At 59.1% G+C, this 20,582-nt stretch overlaps 1 protein-coding gene across 2 annotated transcripts; it reads left to right on the top strand.

The window, feature by feature from the left end:
* The first annotated feature begins 2,992 nt into the window (after window positions 1–2,992).
* Window positions 2,993–10,600, top strand: AMOTL2 (angiomotin like 2). 2 transcript variants are annotated; one of them, XM_083847993.1, is made up of 10 exons: window positions 2,993–3,117; window positions 3,557–4,308; window positions 5,664–5,895; window positions 6,761–6,905; window positions 7,153–7,245; window positions 7,981–8,276; window positions 8,374–8,666; window positions 8,842–9,014; window positions 9,183–9,332; window positions 9,512–10,600. In XM_083847993.1, exons 2-10 carry the CDS (start codon window positions 3,623–3,625, stop codon window positions 9,568–9,570), a joined length of 2,127 nt encoding a protein of 708 aa, XP_083704119.1. In that variant the 5' UTR covers window positions 2,993–3,117; window positions 3,557–3,622; the 3' UTR covers window positions 9,571–10,600. The 2 variants fall into 2 exon arrangements, with proteins under 2 accessions (XP_083704119.1, XP_083704120.1); XM_083847994.1 differs by having other exon boundaries at window positions 5,667–5,895.
* Window positions 10,601–20,582: the final 9,982 nt, after the last annotated feature.

Raw genomic sequence — 20,582 nt, forward strand, 5'->3', positions numbered from 1 at the left:
GGGGATTAAAATGCGGAGAAGGGGAAGAGAAGGACACCGGCCCCTTTGTGATGGCCACATGGCTTAGCCAAAAATTTGCACATCACCCCTCGCATTTCCTACCTCATCCATGATGTAGGGACGGGAGATGCCCGTGTGAGCACCAGCATAGTAGGAGCTGAGTCTTGGGGGATGGCTGTCTGTGGGGACATCCCTGTCAGCCCCTCCGCACCGTCACCAGCCCCGGTCCCCACGTCGCTCCAGCTGCGCCCCCACCGAGGCTGCCTGGGTTTCCCACGGGGCAGTGAAGGATGCTGCCCTTCTGCAAGGCCCTGGCACGAGGCTCGCAGGCTGGGCACTTGTTATCCCAGGAATAATTAAAGTCGTGGAGGGTCTGCACCTTGGCTCACAGCTATGTGAGCACTTTGGGTTTGCAACTTGCTGTCCCTGGGGACCTGCAGGTTCTTCTGGAGTAAGATGCAGTAATGGAAAGGTTTTGGGGTGAAATGTGGGGAGATGATAGCTTAGAGGGAGTAGTGGAAAATGCAGCAGCAGTGATGAGTGTCAGAGCCAGGGATGTGGCACCGATCCTGACCCCCCTGGTCAGAACACAGCATCCCTCTGGGACCCTTCGAGCATCTAAGGATGCAGGGAGCCACCCGTAGTGACACGGGCTGGTGATGTCCCCAGGGGCAGGTAGCCCTGAGGTCCTTCCACCGAGCTATTCACAAGCCATGGGTCAGCAGCCCCAACAGCTCAAGCCTGCACGGATCTTGGCACGGGGAAACAGCATGGGACTGGGAAATGGGCACTTGTGTGGTTCCTGAAGCCCCATTTTTCCTTCTCGCTTTAAAGCAGGAGCTTGGGAGAGGGGCGGGAGGGATTTTTCAGCATCCCAGGGCTTGGTGGCCAGGATGTGGCACCTGGCTGCCTGCATGCTGTCGCCATCCCTCCAGGACCAGTTTGCTGGCTGCAAACCTCCTCCCCATCGCGCGCATCCTCCCCGGCTTGCGGGCTCGGGAGCGGCGGCTGGGAGCCGCGAAGAAAGCCGAGGTGATCTCATCCCATGAGCATTTTCTTGGCTCGTTCACCTCGCTCCAACGCCTCGCCGATAAGGCTGGGCGGTGAGGTCAGTGGCAGGGTTTGGCATCGCCAGGCTGTGTGTCATGCAGGGAGCCCGCGGCCCCGGCACCTGCACTCACCTCCTCCCCGCTGCTGCCCCAGGTTTTGGGATCGGGGCTGCTGGGAACCCTGGCTGCTTCTCCCCACAGCCAAAAAACTGCTGGTCTGCCCGCTTTTCCTAAAGGTGGGAAGCGTTACACGGGAGATAACACATCAGGAATATAATCTGATGGCTAAACAGAGTTGAGCCCCCAGGATGGAACTCAGCAATCACAAGCATCCTGGCTCTGACCGAGGATGTGGCACGCCACTGCCTACCCGGCATCCCTGTCTCCATCCCCGCTCCCCAGCCTTGCCAATTCAGCCTCCCTGCCCTGCAAGACTGCCAAGTCTGGGTTTATGGGGCTGCCTTCGACCTTTCTGCATGCTTCATCCCCTGATGAGGGGCACAGGGTCCGTGTGGGGAGCCCGGTGGGTCTGCGGGACGGGGTCGATCCCTGATGTTCAATAGCCAGCTGCTGTTCAGCCTTCACCGGGGGAAGATGGAAAGGTGGAGGCTTCTCATATCTGCAAGTGGCAGAAAGAAAAAGAGGAGCAGAGGGCTTTTCCTCTTCAGATCACTTTCCAGAGTGGTGTTATCAGCCCAGGAGGGGTTTCCTGCTGCCAAAAATAGAGCGGTGTTGAGATAGGAAGGGAAGCGGGATGACGCAGGCATAGATAAGGCTGGTGGATGAGCCAGGGGAGGCAGCCGGGGGGCTCTGGTCCTACCGGGGCCTCTGTCACGCTGGGTCCCCCTGTCCCGTCGGGAAGCCCTGGCAGGGGTGGGGACCTCCCCCACACCTGCAGCGTGGTCTCCACCTTGACCTGGGCTGGAAGCTCATGTTGCTCAGCCCTCTAACTGGTCCGTGAGCCGCCGACAACAAGCCCAGCGCCTGCATCATGGGGAAAAACGCCTGCTTTTCGGGCTCTGCAGCACGCATCCGTCACTCTCCCGCGTGCCTCGCTGAAGGATGCTGCTGGCTGGCAGCGGGGCTTCGGCCGAGCGGAGCTTCCCCGGCAGCTTGTCCCCCTCCGTCCCCCCAGACAAAGCTCTTGAGGATGGGAAGGGGACGAGCCCGACGGCCCACTCCGGGCTTTGTTCGGCGTTTGGAAGGTGCCGAATTCCCTCTCTCCGGAATGAGAGAGCTTAATGTCCCGTATCTAATTAGCAATTTTCCCTGCACCTGCCCCTCCGCTGCCCCCCTCCCCGCCGCCCCCCGGGCCATCTGCCGTCTCGGGGCCCGCGGGCGGACGTGCTGGGGAGCCGCCGGCCTGCACGTGGGGGCAAAGCGGCTTCGTTCCCCGCTGGGAAGGAGCAGAGCCCCCGTCCCCTGGCGTCCCAAAGCCACAAAGCCCTGCTGTGACCCTCCGTCGCCACGTCCCCCTCCGTCCCTCGGCCTTTCCGCCCCCTGACGAGAAGCACCCAGCGCCCGTCCCGGGGCTGGGGGCGGCGATGGCTGAGGGGGGCCGTGAGGGCAGAGCAGATGGGGCCGACGGGGACTTTTTGTGTGCGCGCGTGTGTTTCTTTTTTTTTTATTATTATTTATTTTTTCCTTTCTGGGGGTGGCTGGGAGACAATGGCGTGTCTCCCGCAGCTTTGATCGCACACCAAGATTGATGCGGCCGGGCCAGCTGGCGGGCAGGCCCCGCCGCCCCCCCTCAGCGCCCGGCAGCTGCACCACGCCGCCGCCTCCCCCCCGCCGACCCCTCCTCGGGCACCGGGCCCGGCCCGTGGCCGTGCCCCCCCCGTCCCCTCGGTCCCCCCCCCCCCCCAGCCCCGGCAGCCGAGCCGTGTGAGGGGGGCAGCCCCGAAATGGCGGCGGCGGGGCGGGCGCTGCTCCCCCTGGCGGCGGCGGCGGCGGCGGCGGCGGGGCGGGCCCCGCATTCCGGGCATAGCAGAGCCCGGCCCGGCCCGCAGTCGGCACCGGCCGCGCTCCGCGGGCAGCAGCACGGCCTCGGCGCTCCCGCCATGCCCCGGTAAGTGCCGCCCGGCCCCGGGATCCCGCGGGCAGGGGGCTTCCCTTTGCCCCCCGGGGGCCGCCCGGGACGGGACGGAGCCCCGCAGGCAGCCCCCAGCTCGGGGCTGTGGCGAGAGCGGCGGGGCTCAGGCCGGCCTGCTCCCGCTGCCCGGCGGCAGCAGCAGCTCCCCGACGGTCCCCGAGCTCCCCACCGACGTCCCCAACCTCCCTGCCTGTCCCCTCGCTCCCCTCCGACTTCCCCTCGCTCCCCTCCACCATCCCCTTGCTCCCCTCCGACGTCCCCTCGTTCCCCTCCGACGTCCCCTCCAACGTCCCCTCGCTCCCCTCCAACGTCCCCTCGCTCCCCACCGACGTCCCCTCGCTCCCCTCCAACGTCCCCTCGCTCCCCACCGACATCCCCGAGCTCCCCACCGACGTCCCCCCGTCTCCCCACGCAGGTGCCCACCTCGCCGCTAGATCCCGACGCGAGCTCCTCGGAGGGAAGCGCGGCTTTGCCAGCGGAGATGAGGACGGCGGAGGACTCGAGCGGGACGGTCCTGCACCGCCTGATCCAGGAGCAGCTGCGCTATGGGAACCTGACGGAGAACCGCACGCTGCTGGCCATCCAGCAGCAAGCCCTGCGCGGCGGCAGCGGCGGCAGCCCCCGCTCCTCCCTGGAAAGCCTGACCCAGGAGGAAAGCCAGATGGTGCAGCAGTCCACCAGGCAGGAGCCCCAGGGCCAGGAGCATCACGCTGACCACCTCTACTCGGAAAACAGCGGCTACCGCCTCTGCCAGCCCCAGCACAAGGGCGAGGAGCTGCCGAGCTACGAGGAGGCCAAGGCGCACTCCCAGTACTACGCGGTGCAGCGGGGTGGGCAGCAGCCCGGGGGGGCCGAGAGCGGCGCCCGGCGCCCCGACGACTCGCTGAAGGACCTGAAGCACGGCCACGTGCGGTCGCTGAGTGAGCGTCTGATGCAGATGTCGCTGGAGAGGAATGGGGCCAAAGCGCACAGCCCCATGAGCTCATCCCACAGCTACCCCCAGCTCTCCCGGCACTACACCCTGCGAGGGCAGCGCCCCGAGGGGCCGGAGCCGCGGGGCCCCCCCCCGGAGTATCCCTACATCATCCCCAGCCAGGATGCGGCCGGCACTTACTTGCCCCGACCCTGCTCCCGGGACGGTCCCGGCTTCCAGCACCCCGAAGTCAGGTAACCCGCAGAGCCTGCACGGGTGCCACGCTGTTTTTGGGGTGCAGGGGTGCCGCGGCTTCACAAAGCGGCTGGGCAGCACCGTTTGCCCAAGTTTTCCCTGGCGTAGCCAGACCGCGGTTCGTTTTTCTCCAACTGGCAACGAAAACCCCGCTGTTCTGGGAGGGATTTGGGGTTAATTCAGGAGCTGGAACCAGATCAGGAAATGGCTAAATTCGGAACAGGCACGGGCCAGCGTGGAAGGAAAATGTGCTCCCTGGGGTGGAAAATGCCACCCGGCAATCCCCAGCCAGAGATGCCCACGGGCCCTGGCACCGGGCTCCCCTCCATGCCACAGGGGAGCTGCTGGGGGCTCTGCCAGTGGCGTGGATAAGTGTTGGGCACTTCTTCCTTCAGCAAAGCCCAGCTCCACTTTGAGCTCCACTTTGAGATCCGTGGGCGCAGAGGTTCAGGCATCGCCTGGCATTTGGGGAGGGCTGGAAGCATCGTCTTCTGTGGAAAACGGGGTGAAGAGGGGAACTGCAATAGGCAGGGGGACGCACGCTGCTCCACGCCTTGCTGACCTACCCGGGCTGAGAGCGATAGCATCTCTGGCAGGAAGCGCTCTCCTTCCAGGGAACAAAGAGGGGAAGGGGAGCCACGAGGAAGATGCATTTGTTCTTCCTCACTCCTATATCACCCCGCAGGAATGCGGGCTCCAGCGGGGCGGCTCCGGCGGGGCGGTCGCACGGCTTGGGATGGCCGAGGCGGCTGTGGGATGTCGAGGAACTCGGAGCGCTGTAATGAGGAGGTATTAATAGTTTGGTGGTGAGCCTTTGAGCCAGGAGCCGTGCCAGGAGCCCTTGCTTTGCCCAGAAAGTAATGAGGAAAAAGGGTAGAGCTGCAGGCTTTCAAGGCGCATCCTTTGCCGAGGATTTTCCTAGCTGCATCATCCCCAGTCACAGGGTGGGACTGGAGCCCCTCCTGACACAGCGGCCAGGTCCTGAAGTTCTCAGGTGTCCCAGGTGCTTAAATCCTGGCTGTGGAGGTGCTCGAGCTCCACGCTGTGAGATGGGATTTGCCTCGCATTTGAGAGTGCTTGAGTGAGAACACAAACCCTTCCTGGCCCTGGAAGGCAGGCTGGGTGCTCTCAGAGCCTCCCTCATCCTTTTGGGAGACCTGGGGGCACCCAGCACCTGTTTCATCCCTCTGGTGAGCCCAAGCAGCACCCACAGGTGCTTCAGGAGCTTTGTTTTCCCACAAGGGTCACCTAGAGGAGGAAGACATGGGGGCTGTAAGAAATCCACAGGGTGCTGGAGTTGCTTGGCGTGCTTTGTCCCTGCAAAGCCCCTCAGCATCCCACTCCTTCCTTCCAGCAGGCTGATGCCATCGCCCGTCACCGCGGCATTCCTGCCCATGCCAAGCGCGCTGGGCTCGCTCGGCCCCGCCGGCGTGGAGGCCCTGATGAGCGCCCAGGCGGCCTCGGCCGGCAGCCGGCTGGCCCAGGCGGACGCGGTCCTGCGGGAGAACGAGAGGCTGCTGCGGGAGAACGAGAAGCTGCGGCGGGAGCTGGAGAGCTGCGCGGAGAAAGCCAGCCGCATCCAGAAGGTGAGCCGGCCTCCGCCCCGGTGTTCGCGTGTCGGAGTGGGATGCGGGATCCCAGCCCTGCCGTTTCTTTGGGATTTGAGCAACGAGTGCGGATACTCGGTGGAGCCACCTCTGCTTCGACCCAGAGCTTTGCCCACCTCCATCCCTCTGGGAGGAGGGGACGCGGCTCAGTGACCTCCCACCCCGACGTGCTGCGGGCAGCAGGCTTGGGCTGGGAGTGGGTCCCCCCCCCTGCCCCCCGGTGTGGCTTCGTCTGCACAGCGAGGCTTTGTCCCCTGTTTTGGGGCAGAGCTCGTGCATTTGCTTCCTTGCCGCCTGGGGCAAACAGCTGCTGGGGAAATTCACCCCCCTTTTGTGTTTTAATCTCTGCCCCCTCCCTCTGGTGGCTTCTCCCTGCAAACAGCTGTGCTTCAGTGGCAGGGCAGCTCCTCGTCCTCACTGAGCGGGCAAGAGGGGGGGAAGAGAGCCCATTCTGCGCCTCCGGTAGCACTCGGGCTGCCACAGAAAGCCCTTTGTGCGGCTGTGCACAAGGACAGGGCTGTTCCCCGCCGGACAGATGGACACTTGGAGGCACAGGGAGAGGCTGGGCCAGCGCAGGGGGACTGCGGCGCAGCCAAGTCCATGCTAGGGCCAGTGAGAAAACTCCCTCTGTGCCCACAAAGCTAAAAGCAGGGGAAAAAAAAAGAGTTTTTCCCCCAAAACATGCTGTGGTGGGGGTTCCTCGCTGCCACTCCCATGGGTTTTCTGAGTCCCGTTGGCAGCTTAGGGCAGGTCAAGAAGCCCGGGCGATGTTTCGCCAGCATCTGCCTTTCTTTTCCTCATTCCACAAATATCTCACCCCCGCCCGTCACTTCCTCCTCCCCAGCTGGAAACGGAGATCCAGCGCATCTCGGAGGATTACGAAAACCTCATGAAGGCGTCCTCCAAGCGGGAAGCGCTGGAGAAAGCCATGAGGACCAAGAGAGACGGGGAGATGCGGCGGCTGCAGGACTTCAACCGAGACCTGAAAGGTGAGGGTGGCTGCGACCCACAGGAGCATCGGGGTGGTCCACTTGTGTCCCCCAGTTCCATGGCGGCTCTGGTTGGCCAGGCCCCTCCACACCCCTGTCTCTGCAGGCGCCCCGAGCCCTTGGCTTTTCCCTGACAGATTTCTTTTTAGAAGTTTCATTACTCTGGGTGTTTTCACCAAGGGCTCCCCCTTCATCCGATCAAGACAATTATTTTAAATCTGAATTTTTCTTTGCATTTTTGTGCCAGAACGGTTGGAATCAGCCAACAAGCAGCTGGCCAGCAAGACCCAGGAGAACCAGGAGAGCAACCAGGGCACGGTGGCGAAGCTTCTGGCACAGAGTAAGTCCCCGGGGGCTCGTCTTCACCTGGCTCCCCTGGGGCAGGGACTCGGTGCAGAAGCCTTTAAGCTGGGGGAGGAGGCGGCGGGGGCCGGGTGGGAGCTTTTTGCCCTTCCCCAGGGATAGCTGTGCTGCTCCGGGCGCTGGACTCGAGCCATTAATCCCGGCCGGCCGGCGGGGTGACCTGCATTCTCCGCATTCCTGCTGCCGAGCCGGCTCTTCCAGCACAAAGTCCGCACTCCCTCCCTGCGCCCGCCTGGCCCTTCCTTTGCTCCTCTCTCCTGAGCAAGCTGGGATTTTTTTTGGGGGGGTGGGGGGGGAATACAGCAAGATCCATCTCTACATTTCTGCTGTGTGTTATTTCAGCAGAGAGACGGTGTTGGTGTTACGAGGGAGGAATTGTGTCCTCTTCCCTGTAGTGGCTAGCTACAAGCCAGGACTGTTTTTTTTTTCTGTCACAATTCAAATTTTGGGCTGCAGTATGCCAAAAGGAGGTTTTCTGATGCAGCTAGTGTCCGTGCTTGTGGCCGTGTCCATCAGGACATGTCCATGCTCTGATGTCTGTGCTGCTGGGATGTCACCCGTCACCGACGCACCACGCATGCTGGGCAAGGGCTTCTCATACCATGCAGTTGGGTCAAGAACCATAGGCACGGCCTCTTTTTTAGGGGCCTCCATGTGCTCTTTCCTCCCTCACCTTTGTGTCTCCGGGGCTGAGCTCTGTGTTTTTCTGCAGGCTATGAGCACCAGCAGGAGAAGGAGAAACTGGAGCGGGAAGCCTCCCTGCTGCGCAGTGCCAACGAGGACCAGCGCCGGCGGGCAGAGCTGCTGGAGCAGGCGCTGGGCAGCGCCCAGGCACGGGCAGCCAAGGCGGAGGCCGAGCTGCGGAAGAAGCGGGCGTACGTGGAGAAGGTGGAGCGGCTGCAGGCAGCCCTGGGCCAGCTCCAGGCCGCCTGCGAGAAGCGGGAGCAGCTCGAGCTGCGCCTCCGCACCCGCCTGGAGCAGGAACTGAAGATGCTGCGAGCTCAGCAGGTGGGGGCATCCTGGGGACCATGCGGCAGGAGGCGCCTGCGACCTCCATCCCGGCATCTCCTCACCTTCTCTGTGGGTCTTTTTTTGTCTGCTTCAGAGGCAAGTGGGCGCCGCAGGCGGGGGGACGCCCGAGCTGAGTGCCCACAGGCTGTCCGAGCAGCTGAGGGAGAAGGAGGAGAAGATCCTGGCCCTGGAGGCTGACATGACCAAGTGGGAGCAGAAGTACCTGGAGGAGTGCACCATGCGGCAGTTCGCCATGGACGCCGCCGCCACCGCCGCGGCCCAGCGGGACACCACCCTCATCAGCCACTCGCCGCGGCACTCGCCCAACAGCAGCTTCAATGAGGACCTCCTGCTGGCCAACCACAAGCACCAGGAGATGGAGAACAGGTAGTCCCACCTCACCAGGCCTGCTTTCCGACGAGCTGCTCATTGGGCGGTGCGGTCACAGAGCATCCCCAGTGGGCCAGGTGGCCCCAGTGAGGCTTCATCCAAGGCTTTGGCTCCATCACGCTGGCCGATGGTCTTCCTCCTCTTCTCAACTTGTGCCTCTTCACCTCTCCAGGTTAAAAGCCCTTCATGCCCAAATCCTGGAGAAGGACGCCGTCATCAAAGTCCTGCAGCAGCGCTCGCGGAGGGATCCTAGCAAAGCCCTCCAGGGCTCCCTGCGACCGGCCAAGTCTGTGCCATCTGTCTTTGTCGCCTCCGCCGCAGAAGGCACCTCCAGGGGCAGTGCAGGTAAACGAGGGCATCCCAGCCCTCCTCACCTCTGCTTCCCAGCAAGGAGCAGCCTAAAATTTCCCCTTGCAATTTTGGAAGTGGCTCTCCATAGCTGGGAGGTTTGGGGGCGTGTTGGGTGGGATTTCTCCCATGCTGACAAATCCCTAACGACGTCTCCTCTGGCAGGCAAAACCGCAGCAGATGAAGTGCCAGCGGTGCCCACCGCTGTCCCCCCACCCTCTCATGCCAAGTGCGGCAGCAAGGATGGCAGCACGCAGACAGACGGGGCGGCGCAGAGCTGGGGCGAGGGCGCAGAGTGCCCGGCCGGCTCGCAGGGTGAGTCCCGCAGTCCCCAGGGATGCTCCGAGGGATGCGGGAGGTGCAGGGAGTGGGGCTGGGCTTGGCTGTCGGCTTTGAGCTGAGACTAAATCCACTAAAACTGAAGCAGTCTGGCTCCAGGAAGAAAATCCTGCTTGCTTCTCCAGGCCTCACGTTCTCCCCTCATTTCTCTGCAGAGAGCTCGGCCGCCCCCAGAGCCCCAGACCTGTCTGACATGGTGGAGATCTTGATTTAAGGCTCTTCTGGCCTCCCTGCCTCAACTTCCCCAGTGTGGCCGGGGAGAGCTGCTGTCACCGTGGTGGAGCTGTCCAAAGAGGAGAGGCGACAGTGCAGTCCTCCACGTCCAGTCTTGGCCACTGTCCCCACCATGTGCCCTGTGCGTGTCCCTGGGGACGCTGGAGCACCTGGCCCCGGTGGCAGCTGCCTGACAGCCCAGGAGATGTGACCCCCTGTAAATACACCCCTGTTTTGTAGGACGGGAGCAAATGTATTTATCATTTCAGCCTCCTTCCCCACTTCCCCTGGGGTTTCTTCCCATCCCTCCCTTGTTGACTCCTTCCCATCTCCATCCCCATCTCAGGAGCTACTGGGAGAGCCCTGGGCACATCCCTTTTTTTTTTTTTTTTCACGAAGGGAGGGAATGGAGTGTTGGTTAAGCAAAAACTAAAAAAACAATAATAGAGGGAATGGAAGGTGGAGGAGAAACCTGCTGGAGATGAAATGCTCAGAGTGGAGCAAGCGTGCACCATGTCCAGGTGGGACGCACCGCCCCGTGGCCCCCTCCTCTACTGGCAGCTGGCTTCTGCCCGTAGCCAATGTTGACTGCTCGGTCCTCAGAACTCAGACACTTCCCAGCCTTGCCCTTCGTGCATATATATATATTTTTCTTTCTTCTTCAAACATGTGTGCATTTGCTGGACAACTGCATTTTTTATTTTCTCTCCCAGACATGTAAAAAATGCGTTTGGTTCTCATGCATTGTTTACAAAGTGGAAAACAAAGCAAAATATGAAAGAGGAAAAAAAAACCCACAACTTAATATATTTTATATTAATATTGGTATTTCTTTTTAAGTATTTCGTGCTGTGAACTTTTTTTTCCTGCCAAAGACGACGAGTTCTTGTTTGTGCGTTTTAAGTTATCTGGAGTATTTAAACGTAAACCTGGCTGTTTCGTTATGCCGCCCTATACCGAGATTGCTGTAGCATTCCACTTGGTATAACAATATTTTAATAAAAAAATAAATAAAAACCCACAAATCTCGACCCCCCCCCCCCCCAGTGTTCTTTTCGTATGCGATGCCATGTTTGCCCGGGGAAGTGGAGATTGGGGTGAAGGACGCAGCCGTGTGATGCTCCACAACCTTCCTCTTCCTCCTGGTGAGACTTCCTCGCTGCCAGGTCTTCAAGCCCTTCCTGGTCCCCGAGCTCTTCCAGGGCTTCAGCAGCCACCTCTCGGCCCTTCCCGTGCTGCCCGGCTCCTCACTCTTCTCTTCTGGAAGGCCAGAAGTTCTGGTGTTCGAGATGGGGCTGCCTTAGGACTTGCACAGCCACAAAATGATGCTCCCCAGCTTGATGCTCTTGTTTGCCGCAGTCACTTGAACTTTTTCTGACCGCCGTCACAGATGGACCACCCTGGAAGGTGGCTTCTGAGTATGGTGGGTACCAGTGTGACGGCGATGCTGAACGCGAGCTCCGAGCCACCCTTCCTATCCACAGCGTTCCTCTTGTGAGCGTGTCTCCATCCTGCTGTGATGTGCAGCCACTGCACGGCCTCGCTCACTGCTGTGCTCAGCGCGGCGGCTTTGGAGATGCCATGCTGGGGAGCTTTGGCTCCTCAAGCCCAAGGCTGTGGGGGAGCATGGCTGAAAATTTAGGAGCCTCCATCCCTTTAGGGGCAGGTTGGAGAGGCCCAGAGGGATGGGAAGCCCTGAGCTGGGCCATACCTGCCCTGCCTCCCCCTGCTCCTGCTCCCCAGGGGCTGCAGCGGCCGCTCGGGAAGAGCTGCAGCATTCCTGGCATACCGCAGCAGCTCACGCCCGCTGCTTTATTTACCCAAATCCGGATGCAGGTCGGCCTTGCAGCAGGTCTGGCTGCTTGCAGGCAGCTTCTCAAGAGCTGCAAAAGAAAAAAGGAAGGGGAAGGAAAGCCCCAAAGCCCACCTATAAAGGAGGCAGGATGGGGCAGGATGCTTCTGCTGCTGCAGCCAGCAGGGCCGGGGCTGCTTTGTTTTGGTAGGGTTGCTTTCCAGCTGCAGGAACAGCCTGATGCAGCTCAGGCAGTGGGGCCGCGGGTTAGGAGGAGCTGAGACCCACCAAAATCCAGCCTGAGGGCCCATGCTGCTGCAGCAGCCTCCACCGGTGAGAAATGCCTCCCAAATTTTGCAGAGAGGGGAGGAGGCAGCAGGCAGGTTGGCTCCGAAAACTCCGATTCCCTTCCCTGGAGGCAGTGCCAGGGCAGGAGCTGGGCTCTGTCCCCACGGCATTGCCCCCAGCTGCAGCTCCTCCCTGGCATCGCTGGCACCCGCTGGCCTTCATCACACGCCGTGTCCCACTCAGGCCAGGATGTGTCCCTGTCACTGCTGCGGGGCTGCCAGCGATCCTTTTGCTGTCTCAGCCAAAATACTGCAGGGGAGCCAGACCTCCTGGTCCCATCCCTGTGTCTGTGGTCCTTGTGCCCCAGCATTCCTGCACCCGTGTCCTTGTGCCTCCAAGTCCTAGCACTCCCATGCTTCTGTGTCCTTGCATCCCTGTGTCCTCAATCCCTGCATCCCTGGGTTCCTGCATCTTTGTATCCTTGTATCCTTGATCCCTGCATCCCTGTGCCTCGCCCCTTGCATCCCTGGCTCCCCGTGTCCCCGAGGAGGGGTGGCTGCAGATGTCTACCAAGCTGCTGGCCGTGCTGGTGCCCGGACGTGGCACCTTCTGCAGGCTGCAGGTCCATGGCCCTGGAAGGATGGAAAAGGGCCAGCACGGGCTCTGCTCCCAACGCCACCACCGTCACCCCGGTGGCTTCGAGTCAGTCACCACGTGCCGGGGCAGCAGCTCCCTGCTGGGTGAAGGGGAGGTGGCTCGGCTCGGGCAGGGATGGTCCTGTCCCTCCTGCGGCACGGCGAGGCCGTGGGCTCTGCGTGGGTCAGGGCATGGCTGAGGGGCTCAGTGGTGACCCCCAATTTCCTTGCAGCCCCATGGCCACCAGGAGAGCATCATCCCCCCCATGCTGCTCCCCAGCAGCATCTCTGAAGCCCCATCTCCTGCTTTCCCTCTTTCTTCCAGGCTCCCTTGGAGACACAGGTTGGAGCTTGGTTCTTGGAGCATCCTCGGAGCTTGGCCTCCTTCTCCAGAAGCTCCCTCCTCCTCCCCCCCCTGCTCTCTGTTTCCACGAGCCAAACGCTACAACTGGAAGGGAGAAGAGGAGCTCACCACAACCTCCCCGTGATGGAAAACACCTCTTTACAAAGCTGAGAAATCCCCGGCTTCCCACCAGGATTAGGCAGCAAGGGAATTTCACCCGTCTTCCAGCTAGTCCCCGTTTTTCTGGGGGAAGATTTGAGAAGGCCGGGCAGGGGCGAGCTGCCAGGCGCTGCAGCTTCTCAGCAAACCAGTCGGGCAAAGCGCGCCACCGGCTCCATCTCAAGTCCCGGCTTGCTCTGGGGGCCGGCAGGAATGAAGCTCTCCCCGCCGCGCCAGCTCTGCCCTGCTCCCGCACCTCCCGACCCCGGGGCTTCTCCTTCCTCCCCAGCCCCTGGCCTTCCTCCTCCTCCTGTGCTGCTGCAAGGGGACGGCGGCCGATGGCTTGGCGGGGCCGAGCAGAAGCGGCCGGAGCGAGCCGGGCGAATTCCTCATTCCTCGTCCCCGCGCCGCGCTGCCTGCCTGCCATCTTTGCATGCAAACAGTAAACAGGCTGTGATTATCCGGGATGCTTTGAATAACTGTGGCTATTTTTTCTCTTCCCAGTATTCTAAAAAGGCAAAAAATTCCCTGTGGTTTCTGAGTCAACTTTTTTTTTTTTTTTTTTGCTCTCCCCCCTCACTTTCCCTTCTCTTTCCTTCCCACCACCTCCGTGACCTTGACCAGCCCGGCCGGCGGGCAAGCTCAGCGCCCAGTTTTGTGCCCGCATGGAGACGCTGCGGGGAGCCCCGGGGGGACCAGAGGGACCCGAGGGTGCCCCCAACCTCAGCCGCTCCTTGAAAGCCGAGCTGGGCACAGCAACGTGTCCCCCCCCAGCCATCAGAACGGCTGGAGCCGAGGGATGAGGGGCGAGGGGACAGCCTGGGGAGGCGGCTTCTCCTAGGGAGGACTCTGCCGTCAGATCTCCTTGGTCTCCTTCAGAGACCTTCCTGAGCAGGTCTGTGGGAGACCTGAATGGATTTCGAACAGGTTTGAAGCCAGAAGCTCCCACACAATAATTTCAAGCTCCTGCCTCATTACGAGGGGCCGTGAAATCAGCCTGGGTTCGGGCATCCCTCCCCTGCGCAGCGCTCACACTCAGAGCAAGGGAAGGGAAAGTTGCAAGAAATGATTTTAGGGAAATGCATGTTCCTTTAGCCAAACGTCATGCCCGCCGCCCCCATCAGTGCTGAAGTTGTCTCTGGCCCAAAACACCTTTTTATTTCCTCATTTATTTCGATAAATAGGCAGGGGCTGCTTTCTGAAGCTTCTCATCTTCCAGCGTGACACTGAAAATATGGAAGTGGAAAATTTCCATTTCGACTAGAGCTGGAGCAGGGCTTTGTGTTCGGTCTCTGGATTTTGGTGGAGCAGGACAGGCTGAGAGCTTTGTGGGGCTGCGAGCAGGAGGAATGTATGCCCCTGTCCAGAAAGTTGAGAGAAATGGGGACATTCATGGTTTTCTGCCTGGATGCTACTTCCAGGCTAGAAAACAACCAAAAGCAACCCAAAGACTTGGTGGTCCCAGGCTGGCAGCCTGTAAGAGATGCAGAACGTGCTGGCATCTGCGTGGGGTGTCTGAGATGCTTTGCAGAGCGGTGGCATTGTAAGGGCAGAGCAGCACCAATGCCAGCGCTGCCTGGACAAACGGCCTCGGCGGGATGGATGGACGACGTCTGGCTGTGGGTAGCACGGCTGTGACCCAGCCAGGAGCAGCGGGCAGGGATGGAGAAGCTCCCACCCACCGCTTCCCTGACTCGGGATTCGCATCAGCACTGAGTCGCTGCTCAGGAAATTTCTAGGCAAGCATTTTCTCATGCAGAAGTGTCTTTTTTTTTTAAAAAAAATTTTCTTTAATTTCTTTCCCTGGCTTCCCAGTTAGGCTCAGCATATTTTGGTTGCACCCCACCTCCCGTCCCAACATAAGCAAGCACGAAAAATGCTGCCGGGCTCCCCACAAACATGTGCACAAACACCGCCAACGCGGGGGCTTTGCTTCAGGGAGCGCTTTGTCCCTGCACAGCGTCACCTTGTCCCTATGCAATGGCACTTCCCTTTCCACATGAGAGCTAAAACTCTTCAAAACCACAAATGTGTAAGAATTTTTGTTTGTCGATCAAAGAGAAAGTGTGCATTTTTCACTGTTGTCATGCTTAGGAAAATTACAGAAATATTTTGCATGAAATGTAGGGAAAGTAATTGGCTTCAGGCAGAATGACGGGAGGGGAATTTTTAACTACTGACGCTTGAAATTGAATGTATGAGGTCTCCTGGAACTTGGTCATAGTGGGGGATCGCTTCCCTCGACTTTTCTGACTCTGAAAAAGCTGAAGCCTGTTTCATTGCAAGCCGATGCTTCGGAGCTGTGAGGAGCCGTGCTCCTCTCCCCTCACCTCTGGTGGAGGAGCAAAGGCTGGGAGCTCCCCATGCCATGCCATGCCATGCCATCCCATCCCATCCCATCCCTCCCTGTGTGAGCTCCTCGTGCCGCCCAAGGACCGCCGAGGTGCCGTGCTTTCCCTGCAGTGCTCCAGCTGGGTTTTGGCACACTTGTGCTTCTGAGCCAAGAGGTGGGACAGGCGAGCACCAGCTGGACGTGAGCTCGGAGCCTGGTTTGGGTTGGAAGGGACTTTGAGATCAACGCACTTTGCTTTTCCGTGCTCGGAGGAGCTCTGTTGGCTCTTCTTGCACCAAAACCCAGCGAGCAGGTGGTGAACAGGCAGGTAAGGAGAGAAGGACTTGTCTTGTGAGCAGCTGCAGGGCAGGGGAGTCGCGGTTATCTGCCGGCTGTTGTGCAGCAAAGGGCAGGGAGTGGGAGCCTCGCAGGTTCCCGCGGGGCATGGGATGCTGGCGGTGTGGGGCGACAGGAAGGAGCAGCAGCACCTTTAGAGAAAAACCAACTTGCAGGGACAAAAACACCAACAGCGAGCGGCAAAATGCGGATTTTGGCTTTGGCGGAAAATGACATGCACTGGAAAATATTCCCACCCACATTTTTACAGCCTTAAAGCACGATGCTTTATTTTTTATTTTTTTTTTACTTTTTTATTTTTATTTTATTTTTTGCCTTTCTGCATCGGCTCCAGCATGAAGTAATACCACGCCTGGCCTTGTGATCCCATGGCACACGCGAGCAAATTTGCAAGCGCTGCCGTGCCTGCAGAGGGAAGGGGGCCAGGCCAGTGGGTGCCCTGTGCTGCCACAGGGCGCTCGCCCCATTTTTGGGAAGCTCTGGGGAGCCCCCTGCGCCGTGATCGCCCGCCCTGCAACTCCTGGCACGTCTTGAAGCCACCAAAAGTTTCGGAGTGTGTTGCCATGGCAACACATTATTTTTTCCAGCTGTTATTAAAAAAAAAAGAAAAAGTGGAATAATGATAATAATAATAATAAAACGGAACCAAGAGAGGAAATACTAAGAAAATGAAATAAGCCGGAAAGCTGGCAGGCGGCTCTCTTCCCTCCCCAGCAAATATTGGTGGGAGACAGGGCAGGATCCATCCCTGCGGCACATGCCGGGGCTCTTCCTGAGCTGCTCCATCCCCAAATAGCACCGCCACCAAGGCGTTATCCCGGGGTGGCTATTTCAGGTCGTGAAACATGTGTCTGTGTTGTCACGATGCATTACACAGCTCGACGGCAGGTCGGAAAGAGCCACCCCAAACAGGGTGGCTTTTTGTGATGCCACATATCACCTTGTCCATCTATTCCTGACCCGTCTTTTCCCAGGGATTGAGAATAACCCTCCCACATTCTTCAAATACAGGAGAGTTATTCAAGCCGTGGCTCAGAGATGAGAATAGTGCAAATCCTTCCCAAACTCCCCAACTTTCTCGGCTTCCCTGCAATCTCGGGGCGTCACCGTCCTTGCAGAGCGGTGGAATGAGCAGCATTTCCCTGGCGTCGTAACGCTGATGCAATGGGCTGGTGAATCAGTGGGGCTCGTTCTGCCTCAGCCACGCCGTACCATTGCTGTAGCTACGTTTTGCTATTTTAAGCCACTCAACCCAGGCAAAGTGAATGGCGAGTAACTCCGCCGGGTCTGATTTCAAACCTGCTGCGCTAACCCCAAACTATTCTGGTTCACGAGACCCTGCTCCAAACACACGGGATGCCAGGCGGTAACCCAAGCGGCGTGTAACACTATAAAGGGTATAAATAGCACCCACGGCCCTTCTCCTGGCTGTGCTGGAGGGGCAGGGGGAACCACAACGCCCGCGTCTGCCATCGGCCGGCTACCGAGGGCCGAGGTCCCGGCGTCCCCCTCGCCCGGGTGAACGAACGCTGGGGCCGAGCTGGGAGCGAACGCCGTGTCCACATTCTTCAGCCCGAGCCGGGAACGTCAGCTCCTGTCCCGACGCCAAGGGCTGCATTCCTCCCCAATGCTGCTCCCAAAAATGCCAGCCCGGGACGGTGCCGCTGGGTCCAGGAGGGGGCTCGGGGTGCCTGCCGGCGGCGCGTGGCAGGGCCGGGCAGGGGATGGCGGGCATGCGGTCCCGCGTGCTTACCGAGCAGCGGTGCTGGCCGCAGGGAACGGCAGGAATGCGCTCCCCGCCGGACCCCAAGGACAGGCGGGCAGACCCGGGGAATTCGCTCCTCCAGCCGGTTGCCATGGCTGCGTATTTCGGAGGAGCAAGCAAAGGAAAAAAAAAAAAAAAGGAAAAAAGAAAACCAAAACGTTTTCTTGGGAGGGAAGAAAAATAGCAGGGGGAAAAAATGCAGAAGAGTAATGAGAAGGACTGGAGAGGCCAAGAAATGCATGAGGTCATCCTTAGAAACTGGTGTCGGAGGAGTTCTCCGTAGCTCAGGCTACTCTAATATTTATTGTGTGTTGCTCAAACCCCGGCTCCTGGCACCGGCTGTGGAGCCCTTCAGAAGCTCCACTGCGCCGTGGGCCCTTCAGAAGCCTCGTGAAAAGCTGGGGCTGGGCTCCGGGAGCAGCGGAGGGAGGCTGGCGAGGAGCCCACTGGGGTGGCAGGAGGGCAGCACGGCTGGCCTGGCCATGTTGTCCCGGTGGGCACCCAGGTGGCTGTGAGCCAGCAGCGTGCCCGTGTCCCAGAGAAGGCCAAGAAGTTAGGTGAAGCCCCGAGAGCAGGCCGACGGCATCCTGCCCCTCTGCTCGGCACCGGGGAGGCCACAGCCGGGTGCCGGGGCCAGGCCCGGGCCGCCCAGCACAAGGCAGACCCGGGCACACCGGAGGGAGCCCAGATGAGACCAGCGAGCTGCTGGAGGGCCTGGAGCCCCTCTGCTGCGAGGAGAGGCTGCGGGAGCTGGGGCTGGAGCAGGGGAGGCCGGGGGAGCCCACCCGTGCCCATGGGTGCCTGCAGGGAGCTGCCGGCAGGACGGAGCCGGGCTCCTTGCGGTGGTGCCCAGGGACAGGGCAGGGGGCACCGGGCACAGACCCAAGCAGAGGGGGTTCCCTCAGGGCATTAGGGACATGGAGGGGGACCAGGCACTGGCACATGCTGCCCACGGGGGGGCTGGGGGCTCCTCCTTCGAGTGCCGGGGCTGCCCACGCGTGGCACGGCCGGGCCCGGCCCCACGCTCGCTCGCAGGCCGGGCGGGCACTGCCATCTAGCGGCCCCTGCCCGCTGGGGACCCGCCGGGCCTCGGGCTGGTTTTGGGTTTTTTTTATTCATTAAGGAACGTGTTTTTGCTGGCTGGTCTCATTCCGCGCCCGACGGCGGCCTCGCTGCCCGGGGGGGAAACAAAACGTGCAAGTGAGGGGTAGGAAATCTGTTGCCCTCTCTAGGAGGGATTGTTAACGTGCGATGCCAATATTATCAAAATAACCACAATTTTGAAAGCAAGAGGCACAAGTGTAAGCTTTCCACATAGCTTTCACCCCGTACAACGCCTCCAAAAGGTCAGCCTCCACATGCTGCCTCCAGTGCCGTGCCCCGCAGCTCCGCGGGGAAGCTGAAGGATGGAAAACGCCGAGGTGGACCTGTGGAAGTGACCCAAGGTCAGGCTTCGGCTTTCTGGGGAAATGCCGAGGTACGACTTACAATGGGACAAATCCCCTCTGCGGGGAGGACGGTGGCATCCGGCATAGAAACTCCCTGCACTTCCACCGACCATTAGGTGACTCGCGGCTGCCCAGAAAACACCTGGCCTGGGATTTTGGGAGAGCTCTACGTCGAGGAAGAAGTTTTAGCCGGCAGAGAAATGAGCTGGTGAGAGTGTGCGAGGTCCCTGCGGATCACTTCTCCTCTTACAGCTGCAGTCCGAGACGGGGCAGGACCAGGCCTAAGCAAGTGCCTGCTTACACCATCCTTCCTCACTCTCTTTGGGTCCATAAAAGGTTTCTTAGCTCTGAGATCTATGTGGGAATGCTGGCTATATTATATTGCATGAAATGTATTTTTAAATAGTGGGTTCTTAAATTATTTTGGTGAAGGAAGGCACTTTCATTGAATTCCAGGGGTTGTGGCAATAAATATGAATTCTCAGAACCGGGGTATTTTTATTTAGCATTTTCACTACCTCTCCAGAGGACGGAAAAATGTATTTTAAACTCATTCCTATTATATTATATTATACGTATATATAATATATATATATATAATCCTATTATAATACCATCCCTCAATACCATACCTCAATACCATTATAATACCATTACAATATTGAGGGATGGTATTAAATATTATAATACAATGGTATTGAGATGCTTGATGAAGTAATTGGGATGAAGGTGGCCAAGCTGGAGCAAGGTATCTATTTTCCTTCCCTGAAGCATGCCCCAGGCTCCCAGAGAAGGCAGCCCTGGGTTCAGCACTCCTTTTTGCCTCGATATCGACACACATGTGCAGCTCTCTGTACTGCAGCCAGCAGGGAGCAGCTACGGCATGGCTGAGCTCATCGCAGAGGAGCGCGTGGTGGAAAAGCTGTGCCCCCCACCCCAAGCTGCTCCGAGACATCCCGTGCCACACAGCAGACAGGGCTGGGAGAAACGGTCAGCCTTGAAAGCAAGAAAGGAGAGCAAACGTAAATCGTATAGCAAATCCCCAGAGCCTGCTATAGTCATTTACGCTTCTCCAAAGCATTAAGCTACTAGTGAACCACTCAAATGCTGGGTATCCGTGAATTCCCATGGTGTGAGCGGCTGGAGGATGAATGGTCCAGCAGGGACTCCAAAAACACCCAGAACAGTTGGACAAGAGGAGGCAAGGTTGTCTTTCTCCAGCCCTTTCCTGACCCTTACCTCATTTCCAAGACGAAGATCTATGAAAACACAGCAGTCAAAGAACAGAATCGTCAAAAGCACAAAGCATTTTAATGAGGCAAAACATCCTGCTAAGTCTTTCGGTTTATTGGTGTTGAGCATGTTCCAAGCCCTAAGAAAAGGACTCAGAAAAACTATTAAAATAGTTGGCTTACGGGACCTGCAATGTAAGCATGATTAAAATTGATCTGACTCCATTTTGGCCTATAAGAGAGCTTATCATCTACAGGAATCAGTTATTCAGAAGTAAAGTAACTGTCTCAAGTAAGAGGTGTCCAGCTGAGCTTAGGGTGCAACAGCATTGCCCAGTGCTGGGAATAGAAGCAGATACGAAGTTTGGCCACGATATAGCAGTGACTGGATCCTGTGTCCAGCTGAGGAAATTGATACCACTGCTCTCCTCCATGCCCATGGGCAGGTCCTGGTGAGTCTGGACACCTTCTGTTCTGGTCCAAAGGCCACCAGAAGCTGCGGGAAGGATCCTGTTGCCGACAATGAGTTTGTTAGTATCATCTAGCATTCATCATGGTCTGGAATGTGTGGTTACTCCAATAACCTAAGCACTGAGAGGAGCTTAAGAGTCATGCTCTCTCATGCATCTCACTTTGATGGATCCAGGAACTACACAACCTCT

This window comes from Anser anser (assembly GCF_964211835.1).
Source record: "Anser anser genome assembly, chromosome: 9".
Taxonomy (NCBI): Eukaryota; Metazoa; Chordata; class Aves; order Anseriformes; family Anatidae; genus Anser; species Anser anser.